This window comes from Podarcis pityusensis (assembly GCF_964106645.2).
Source record: "Podarcis pityusensis genome assembly, chromosome: 14".
In the NCBI taxonomy this organism is placed as follows: domain Eukaryota; kingdom Metazoa; phylum Chordata; class Lepidosauria; order Squamata; family Lacertidae; genus Podarcis; species Podarcis pityusensis.
Genome location: NC_138039.1, coordinates 25,864,229 through 25,874,830, shown reverse-complemented (window position 1 = coordinate 25,874,830; position 10,602 = coordinate 25,864,229). Strand labels below are relative to the sequence as shown.

Below are 10,602 nucleotides of genomic sequence, written 5' to 3'. Positions count from 1 at the left end.
TCTGGCCTGGGCCCCCTCCCCCCCCTCCAAGTGGTACAAATCTCAGCCAGAGACAGGAGAATGTTACAGCAGCCAGAGTTTTATGGGGTTTGGTGCAGTGCATCGTGTGCCTCCTGCCCACACAGGACTTCTGCCCACTGGTGTCTGCAAAGAGCCCTGGGCTGGACTGGGCTCAGCTGCGGAACTGGGCCACAGGCGAAGGGATGCGGATGTCCTGGCCCCGCTCCAGGCGCCGTTCGCAGTCAATCAGGTAGTTGACACCATCAATCACTAGCTGCACCAGCTCCACCTGGCAGGGGCAGGAACAGAACAAGCCAAGCTGGAGAGGGCAGCTCAAATGAGACCCACCATGGTCCTTTGAGGCACTGGTTGTTGCTGCCACCCCACATCCATGTCACTGCTCAGCCCTGTTGCTCCACCGAGTTCCTTCTCCTCCCCCAGCAAGCCACAAAGGGAATGAGGACCTTCCTTGCAGCCTCCCTTGCCATGTGGACGTCCCGCTTCATGCTCCCCTCCCTCCACCCAGGATGGCAAGGATGCTCGAGTGTCATACTCTCCACACGCAAATGCACGTTTTGCACCCAGCAAGGCTGACTCTCCTCCCCAGGTACCTCTGATTTGCCCAGGCGATCCAGGTTGGAAATGTCAAAGGTGCCCCCCGTGGCGGCTGTGTCCACACCACCAGTGCCACGTTTCTGCAGCCTCAGGTTCTCCAGGATCTTTGAGAAGCGGCTATCCTGCAGAGGAGGTTGCGGGTAGAAGTCAGTGCGGCAAAGTATTTGGGGTTTACAGAACTGTGACTGTGGGGTGGGGAAGCGTTAGTTTGAGGCTACTGGGGGCAGTCTATGGTGAGGACTAGATACCTGAAAGGGAGTGTCCTGCTTGGAGTTTCAAACATCCTGGGGGGAGGGAACAGTTGGGGGCATCACGCTGCGTAGGACCCCTCCACCCACGCCCCAGCCTTTACCTTGCTCAGCAGCGGCAGCTTGATGTGCACCCCAGCACGCAGTCCAGTGCCCAGGTTGGAGGGGCACGTCAGAATGTAGCCCAGCCTCTCGTTCCACATGAACTCCCAGCCCCTCTCCTGGATCAGGCGCTCCACCTGTATGCAGGGGAAGCAGGCAGAAGTCAAGGACAGCACCCCATGAGACTGGGCCCCTTCTCTGGCTCAACCCTCCAGCTCAACCCTTGGAGCGGAGCCTTCCCCCTGCCTTGCGATGTGGCCCAGGACCAGATCCACGGTGGCCTGAGCTTTACTAATCAGGATGCTGCCACCATGTTCAGCTGAACCTGAGATGCCTTGGGCAGGGTGGGGCTGTGGGACCAGAGGACTTGCTGCTCACCTCCTTCAATCCCCGGCAGAACCTCTCAAATACTCTCTTCATGTTGCCTCCTTTCTCCATGGAAATGACACGGGTGTGGTCCTCCTCATTGACCCAGACCAGGAAGGTTTTCTCGTGATTGTGCCTGAAGAGAGAGATTGGCAGTTACTGGGGTGGGGTGGGAATGTGCTAGGCACTGTCTGGGCATGATTGGAATCAGGGCTGGCCAGAGGCGGAGCTGGCTGCTCTGATACCCGGGGCGGCGCACATGTTGTGCACCTAGGGGCAGAGCTAGCCGCCCACTGGGGTGGGGCTAGGGTCCTGGGGGGAGGGGCGCCACCCGCAGCAAGCGTCCCAGGGGCGCGATGTGGCAATGTCACCTCCCTCAGGGATGACACCTGGGGCAGACCGCACCCACCACACACCCCTTCCTCCGCCAGTGGGGCCGGCCCACCCATGAGGCAAAATGAGGCAACTGCCTCAGATGGCGATTCATCGGGGCAGCAGATCCTGATGTAGATCTTCCACCTCACCTTCTACCCTAGTGGGGAGGTGGATGCCATTTGGGGGTCTACCTTAGGTACCAAAAGTTCTTGGCCTGGCCCTGACTGGTCATGTCTCCCCGACCTGTGCCAAGCAGGGGTTTGAACCAGATGATGCTTGGGGATCCTTCCAACTCTATGATTCTAAGCTCTTGCTTTGCCCTTCATAAGTCTGGGCTTCCGGAGTGACCCTCTTCCTGCTTGAGATGCAGCCTTCCTCTCCAAGGCCATCTCTCTCCAGGTCAGCAGGTGAATATGCGGAAGAAGGGCCCCCCTTCAACAGGCACTCTTGAGAGACAGGCACTCCCCCTCTGACCCCTGTGTTTCATTTCATTTCTAAAAGATTAAAGGGGGAGCATTTCAGTTTCATATCAGCTGATGGGGACAGAGCCATTGTTCTGAGTGACTGAGGGGGGGGGGGGAGTGCCTGCCTCTCAAGAGGGTCTATGGCTGCCTGTCCACCCACTCTGTACCATACCAGAAGAAGAAGCCAGAAGCCATACCAGATTCCTCGGGCATCAGGCCAGTCACGAGCCATGCCTGCAGCTGTCAGCAGAGGGGAGACAGGTTTGTCAAATAGGAAGTGATCCTGGGAAGGAGAAGAGGTGATGATGAGCTGGGGTTTTGCTGGGACCCACCCAACTAGGCAGGCAGGAACTAAGAATTGTGGCCAGGGTCAACCTGAGATGTGGGACAGTGCCTCGGGATGTTCTCCTGAGGAGACCTGAGGGGGGATGTGAGGATGCAGCTGCCCCTGACCAGAGAGGGAGGCAATCAGCACAGCAGCAATGTCTTGGTCCAACCCTGTTCCAGTCCCAGGGGAACCAAGAACATCAGAAGAGCCTGCTCTATCAGGCCTATCTAGTCCAGCATCCTGCTCTCACAGTGGCTACCCAGATGCCTATGGGAAACCTGCAAGCAGGATTCGAGCACAAGAGCAACTCTCCCCTCCTGTGGTTTCCAGCAGCTGGTCTTCAAAAGCATGTCTGCCTCCAACTGTGGAGGCAGAGTATAGCCATCAATAGTCCTACATGAAATGAGTGGCATGCCTTGCCATGCTACACCAAAAGAGGCAGTAACAGGCTCCCAGCAAGAAGGGAAAGCAGTCTAAGGCCAGGCTGCCTTTGGGCTGCCCAGCCCAGTCCTGCCCACTAAGAAGAGCTTGGGTGACAGTCCACACACAAGCAAGCCCTGGTTGTGCACACTAGTGTTGCCAGAAAATTGGAAGGGTGTGTGTGTGTGAGAGAGAGAGACCTTCCCCCCCACCACAAGCCAAAGGCAAAGACAACGAGCCTCCATTACCAAATTCACTGATAAATGGATCTATATACTGGCTCAATGGGAAAACTTCAGAAATTCATGTGTGATGGATATACACCATTCCAATGTTGTTCTACTCAGAAAGAAAATGGCTAACAGGAGAGGAGCTTGGGACATAGGTAGGGGCAGCTATAACCCCTGAAGCATGAGACCACACACTCAGCAGCCCCACTGCCTGGGGGTTGATAATCGCTGGCTTCCTGGCACCTGAGTGCCGGACAAGTCATTCCAAGAAGAATCGCAAACGCAACCTCAGTGGCTTGGGGTCTCGGTCAAGACAATGGGTGTGCTTAACTTGGCTGGGAAAATGTAAATACTTACCCTTGTTTCACCTAAAAATTGGAAGGTGGAGGTCATGTGAGGGACAGGACAAGCCTGGTGCTCAGGTTTCGGCCAGGAGACCCATCCCAATTTATGACGTAGTTATGACAAATGTATGATGTTTTACTAATGGTGTTATGGGTAATTTGGGAAACTTATAAAAAAAAGGAGCCATCCTTTGTTTGGAGCTTCTCTCTGCTTCTTCTATGTGGCAATTTGAAGTCTTGTTGAAACAATAAAGATCAGGCCTACTGGCCGCTGTTTTGCTTCTATCTCCTGGCTGAAGTCTCTTGCTTGTGACCCCGACCTGAACCTATGGAAGTCAAGGTTAGGCAGTTGTGGGGTGCTCCAATGTCTCCCTTTTACACTAGGGCTGGGCAAAATCTGGTTTTCGACATGGTGATATATCACCAGCTAAACCGCAATATACTGATATATCATGATGTCTGAAATAAGGATGGAGCAATGTAGAGACATTGGCTGGTGTCATGGTTTCCCCTGCATCGTGATTTTTGCATAGTGCAAACACACATACCATGATTTACAATATATTGCCAGGTCAAAAATTATGAAACTGATAACCACAATATGGACTGCAAACTGGTTTTGGATGATACATTGATATATCGCTCAGCCCTCGTGCACACCCACCAACCCACAAATGCACCCCACCCCTGGCCACTGGGCTTCCCCACCACTCACATCAATGAGCTGCTGCTGCTCCTTGTCTGTCATCTCACTGAGGCGGTAATATTTGCCAGCCAGGTCTCCACTCAGGCCAGCCAAGGCTTCTGCCGTGACCCTCTCCACCTCTCGGCGCTCGGCCCGGCTGCAAGCTGGAGGCAAGCTGAGACCCCGGATGCTGCGGCCCGTCCGCACTCGTGAGGACAGCACGTAGCGCTCGTCAAAGTGGCCTGCCTTGATCTGCGGGAGAAGGTGTACCCCAAGGAAGCGGGATGCAAAAGGCAGTTAATCACCAGGGGGTGACACATGTGGGATGGGGATGATATAAAGGACAGGACCTTTGTTGCCTCTGGGAGCTCAGGGGTCTTGTTTTGATTATTTTGTTTTGATTTATATTGTTTTGATTATTTTGGCATTTTTTGTTTTTGCTCCTGAATTTTAATTTTGTTCAAATTTGGAAATTTTAAGATTGATTTTTAATTGTTTTAATGGAAGGAGGGAATTTAGTTGAGGCAGAAGGCACCAGACTACCCAAGCTCAAGCAGGATAATTTCTTACACTGGAAGAGGTGTTTAGAGATATAGCTGGACTTGAAAGGAGTTCTGGTCTGCATTGGAAATCAGAAGCCTACTGGCACCACTGCAGAAGAGAGAGCCTTAATTAGAGCATGGGAGCAGCAAAATAAATTGGCAATATCTATAATCACGGACAGCATTTCAGTTGCATGGATGGTCCGTGCTAAGGAGATGCTGCAGCTCAAGTGATTGATAATTTGGAACTGGTATATGGGTACACAAGTAAATATTCCCATAGAACATGGATGAGAGACTTGTTTAAACTAAAGCTAGAATCCAGGAGGGACTGTAGCAACCATGCAACACAATTTCTTGCCATTTTTTGAGAAACTGGAGATTGCTGGTCTGAAGACAGAGGGTGATTTGAAAGTTTGTTATTTATTGGGATCACTAGGATCTAAATTTGATGCTTTTGCGACTCTCATGAATGTAGCACAAAATTTAACAAATTAGCCGTCTGAGAGAGGAGTGTACAGAAAGGAGAGGAAAATAACTTTGTCACAGAAGATTTGGCCACAGAGACATCAAAGCCATTATGGATTTGCAGAGCAAGGAGCTTGCAAGAGGAGTAAAGGTAACTCAGGATGCCTCAAACACAGCAAAGTGCATAAGTTGCATCGCTGAGAAGAGTGTTAAGCCTTCATTTCCTCTATGTACTGAACAGATAAGCACCAGGGTGCTTAATGTTGTTTATAGTGATGGATGCGGTACTTCCTTTCTGCCTGAGCTCACCCTCTCTTTCAAGTCAGAGATGTGAGTCCAGACTCCAATTAAAAACTAATTTTTTTAACTAAGAAGGTTTTTTATTACCTGAATACAACTTTGATGTATTTGCTGCCTGCATTGAAATGTAAGTAAACCTTATGTTTATCTTACTAAAATGTGTGGTTCATTTGTAGCAATGAGGACAAAGAGGGGAAAGGTCAGCAGACCACAAATAAACAGAGAAAACAGATGCAATTGCCCAATTCCTAGCTTTCAGTAAACTGCAAAAGCATAAGTTTTCTTACTCTGCTAAAAGGGTTTTACAGCCTGTTTACTTTCACATTTCTCCCACACACGTGGGACAGGAGGTTTAAATCTTAATTTACATATTTAATCCTTAATCCATCTCCATCAGGATGCAGGGGGCAAGCCAAGGGATCTTGGCAAGTTTTGATAGGAGTAAACTGTCTCTTCTAGTTTCCCAGGGAGAAACCTGGCCTTCTTCCCACCTCCTAGAATGAAAATTTTGGTTTCCTCTTGAAGCGAATTGGTAACATTTGGTCCTGAGCTGATGGTTAACTGGGGCTTTAATGTTGCCTTTCCTCAATTTGATGTTGTTTTGTGTTTTATACTGATTGCTTTTCACTGTTTTATGCAACTTGGAAAAACATACACACACTTAGAGGGCTTTTTTTCAACCGGAACTGCAATTCTAAGAGAATAAGGGAGGCATTTATGGTGAGTTCCGGCACTTCTTTTTCTAGAAAAATAGCACTGTGTGCGTGCATGTATGTACACGGTATGTACCTGGTTTTCGAATGTAATCTGTTCCGGAAGACCCTTTGACTTCCGAAACGTTCGAAAACCGAGGATCAATGGGTGGTCGGCAAAATCCATTGAAAAAAATGGAAAAACACGTAGCAGAAGCCGTTCAACTTGCGAGGTGTGTTCGAAAACAGAAGCAATTGCTTCCAGGTTTCCAGTGTTTGGGTTCCAAATCGTTCAGCTTCTGAGATGCTCGAAAAATGAGGTTCCACTGTATATGTGCGTGTATACACACACACACACAGATATACATATACATATGAGTGAGACTTTGCAGTGACCCCTGGGCAAGGGCTCCTTCCTGGGGTGCTGAGGGTGCAGCATACCTTACTGGAGTCCAAGTCCGTGGGATGCTTCATAGTGCGGGGGTTGTAGCCGTTGTGGCGCTCCTCAATCACTGGGTCGAACAGACCTGCAAAGACCTAGAGCCACAAGGATGGGGGTGGGGTTAATGGCAAGCTAAAGGGAGCCCAGGTGGGTGGGTGGGTGAGAAGGGTTACTTGGGGACTAACCTCATAAGACTCCTCATCCCCTGCTACCATGCCTACAGTCTTGATGAAGGGGTGCCCAGGGTTGTCCACGCCGGTCTGGATGCACTGGTCCAGGGTCCAACCAGTGGGGGTGGTCTTGTCACAGAGCTGGGCGTAGATGGTTGGTGTCAAGTTGCTGGCCATGCAGTTGTTGTGCTTCCGCAGGTCAGGGTACTCAGCACTGCGCCGGGGTGGGGGGAGGGGACAGGATGTGGGATAGAATTAACACACTGCAGGCAGTGGGGCACCCATTGCTTCTTTGGCTTTTGTTGCAGGCTTCCCCTTTCCTCTGAGAGGGTCTTATATAGGAGGAGGCAGCCTGAGAGCCATTTATAAATGTAGGAGGAGGAACAGTAGCCTCCACATTTGCTCTGAAATTTCCTGTAAGTGAAATTTTGTGGCCACACTTTTACATCTTTTCAAGGAAATGCACTCTGCATGTGCCCAGATGTACCAATGTATCTATAATGTATTTCACATTATAATTTATTTCACATGTACCGCAGCTGAGTCCTGATACAGGAAAAAAAATCTGACTTGTTGTGTTGTGGGTCCTTCCTGCCCCCTTTGTCCCCACCACCACCCTTCAGTGAGAAGGGTGGGAGAGAGGGAAGCTCACTTGCTTCTGGGCTTCCAGGACTCCACCCCGCACAAGCTGCGATGTTTCTCTTGTTTAGCTCTGGTTTCTAGTCATGGATTTCATCTCTGGTGGGAGCCTGTCTGAGCTTTGCGTTTTTAACTGCGTTGAGGCAGTTTGGGAACCAACTTGCAGGAGGCTCGGCTGCTCTCCACTCCTGGCGCCCCTGCTTCAGCTATTACCTCCCACGCAGAGCCTACCAACAGCCCCTGCCGGTGATGGGGCGTGGATGCTGGACCTCAATCTGGAGCAGCTGAGAGGGCCTGACCCCAAAAGGCAGCCGCAGCAACCAGCGAGCAGAGCAGGAGGCGCGCGGAGGACTTTATTGCATTAAGAAGACTCTTAATCCGCTTAGAGCGGCCGTCTCCTGACCTCGTTCCCAGTTTAGAGGGGCTTTGTGGTTTTCCTGGCCTTCCCTGGAGTTGCGAGGGGGCGGGGAGGGAGAGAGGCTGGAGCAGCTGAGCGAGGGAAATTTCCCTCTCCCGGGCTTAGAGAGCTGAAGGAGGCCCCGCTTGAGCCCAGAGGGGCGCACTGCAGCCCCCGCAGCTGTGAGTGGCCCGATCCTTCTTCGCGAGCTCATCGCAGTCAGTGCGGGATGCCCTCTTTTCCTGGCAGTGACCCGGAAAAGAGCCGCATGACAGGCAGGAGTTCAGCAGGTGTATTTTTCCTCCTTGGTGCCTGTGCATTGGCTGGCCTATAGGGGGCAAGGGAAGCAGTCGGGACGATTGCGGAGAAGTCCCAATTCTCCTCCCTGGAGGCCCAATTCTCGGGAGCACTGTGGGAGCGAGCAACCGGCGCACTAGTCTCCTGCAAACGTAATAGGCAGCAGCCGAAAGGCTCCTCTCATTCTGCTGGTGACATTGAGATCTCGGCGTCCTCCTGTGGGAAGGGTGTCCCTGGGGCCACTCCTCCCCCAGCGCACCGCTTGCAGGAGCAGCTTTTCCGGCCTCCTGTGCGGAAGAGCAGCAAGCCTGGAGGTGTGTTGCCCAGAGGGGTAGATATTTCCGAGCGGGGCTGGCACTATTTTTTCGGTGCTGAGGACTGGGACGAAAGGGGGGACCCTGGATGACAAAGCTGTCTCTGGGCGCTAGAGAAAGCTCGACCGGGTTCTTTCGGTCCGGCAAGGAGGAGGACCAAGCAGAACCGGCCCCGCTGCAGCCCAGCCAGAGGCAATGAAGGGGAGAGTGTTCCAGAGCACGTGTAGAGCACATTGCCCTCAGGGGATGTGCCCAACAAGCCCCTTGAGACAGCTCTTCCTCTATGGCTCTTCCCGCCCCAGCCCCTCCTCCCGCCAATGCCGCAATCTCGGGCTCTGGGCCTCCTCCTGGGAGTGAACAACCATAGACCACGCGTCTGGATTTAGACCAAGCCCGGGTCGGCGGCTCAGTTAGGCTCGCATTGGCTCAGGACCACCGCTGAACCGAGGGATAGTCCCGCCTCTGGCTCGCTCACGGCGGACAGGCAGAGCGTCCGGACTACGGCTTGCTCGGATCAAATCACCAGTCTCTAGCCACTAAACCAGACTGCCTCAATGCTGCAGTGCTAGAGAAAAGGTGGGGTGGGGAGGCGCCCTGTTTGTCGCCTCTTCCTACATATTGCAGGTGACTGGGGAGGGAGCTGGTGTGGGGCTCCCCCTGCCCTGGCTCTTCCCGCGGCCCCTTGACCGCGAGCGGACCCAGCGCCATCCCCGTCGGAATGTCCCCGTCCTCCCTTCCCGACCGCTCAGCTCCCTGAAGGCATCTCTCCGTGTGTGAGTGTGTGCAAGGGCTGCCTGAGGAGCCATACCTAGCCGGGTAGCGGCGCCGGTTGGCCACCGCGGCGCCCACGGAGTCCCGGGAGAGGAGGAAGCCAGCGGCGGCCAGTGAGCCGGCTGCGCCCGCCAAGGCTAAGAGGCCGGCGGATCTTCGGGCCGAGACGATGCGGGCGAAGGTGCTGGCCATGGCGACGGCGAGGCCGAGCGAGCAAGCGAGCGAGAGAGCTGAGCAGGCAGGCAGGCAGGCAGGCAGGGAGTGCGCACAGTGAGGCGGGCGGGGACGTGCGGCGAATGGCAATGGCTCGCGGGGGAGGGGAGCGCGGAGATTACGCCGCCAGCCCAGCCCAGCCCAGCCTAGCCCGGCTCGACTCAGTCTGGCCGCCCGCCAACCCGCCCGCTCGTCCGATGCGCTGCAGCGGCCGTGGCGAGGCTTCTGGCACGCTTCAGCACCACCGCAGTGGACAGCGCCTGCAAGCCGGACGCCCGAGCGGCAGCCCACGCGGCGTGTGTGTCTGTGGAAGTGGGTGGGCTGTGCCCCACCGATCGCCTATGCCTCCACCCCACCCCACGCGGAGCTTGGTTGGCAAGCATAGTCGGCGCGGAGGATGTCTGGCTGGCACTCCCGGAGGGACAAAGTCCACTCGCAGCGGACCCACCTGAGCTGCGGGAGAGGCAGGTGCGCCTCCCTGCCCAGCCACGCGCTCCTGCAGACATGGGCTGGGGAGGCTAATACCGGCCAAGTGAGTTCCTAAGGAGGCGGTTCCCCTCCAGGACAGAGGGAGAACCCGATTGATTGCTTCGCAGGCCCAAAGCCGCGGAGCTGCCGAGTCTTCTGCAGAGCGCGCGCCAGGAGAGCGCGCAGGTGGGCGAGCCGACAGCTGGCCTATGTGCTCTGGCCTGGCCTTTGCGCTCGCCCCGAGCAGACTGAGGCTGAGCAGGGCTGCTCCGGAGGCCTCCTGCTTCTGCCGGGCTGCCTCCACCCCCCACATACCTAGTTAAAATAAGCCTGCCTATGCGCGCGGGGGGTGGGGGGTAGAGAATGCGCAGGGCCAATGTGCTGGCACAGATCCAGCCCGGGCAACGCACGCTTGTGCTGCCCCCTCCCCAGCGTGCAGAGCGCCCCCTGGATTGTGCCCTGGCACCCACCTGCCCAGGGCCAGCAGCAGAAGGGGCAGGCGTCGGAGAAGAGCGCGCGCTACTCTCCATGGCCAACTTTTCTCGGGAAGTGCCACACCACCAGTTGCGCTCTCAGCCGGACCAGCGGAGCGGGGAGATCGAGTATCAGATGGCCTCAGGATCAGGCCCTGAGGAGGGCAGGCAAGGCGTCTAGTGGACACAAGGGCGGCAACGGAGCCGCCTTCCTCCCTGCCTCTTCTCTCTCCTCCCTC

General features: G+C 54.6%; 1 protein-coding gene across 1 annotated transcript; it reads right to left on the bottom strand.

Annotated features, from left to right (window-relative positions):
* Window positions 1-59: 59 nt before the first annotated feature.
* CKMT1B (creatine kinase, mitochondrial 1B) lies at window positions 60-9,544 on the bottom strand. Its single transcript, XM_080981451.1, has 9 exons — window positions 9,247-9,544; window positions 6,807-7,005; window positions 6,621-6,716; window positions 4,208-4,429; window positions 2,368-2,453; window positions 1,344-1,467; window positions 968-1,102; window positions 612-737; window positions 60-289 (listed from the first exon to the last, which is right to left on the bottom strand). Exons 1-9 carry the CDS (start codon window positions 9,399-9,401, stop codon window positions 173-175), a joined length of 1,260 nt encoding a protein of 419 aa, XP_080837577.1. The 5' UTR covers window positions 9,402-9,544; the 3' UTR covers window positions 60-172.
* Between the last annotated feature and the right edge of the window lie 1,058 nt (window positions 9,545-10,602).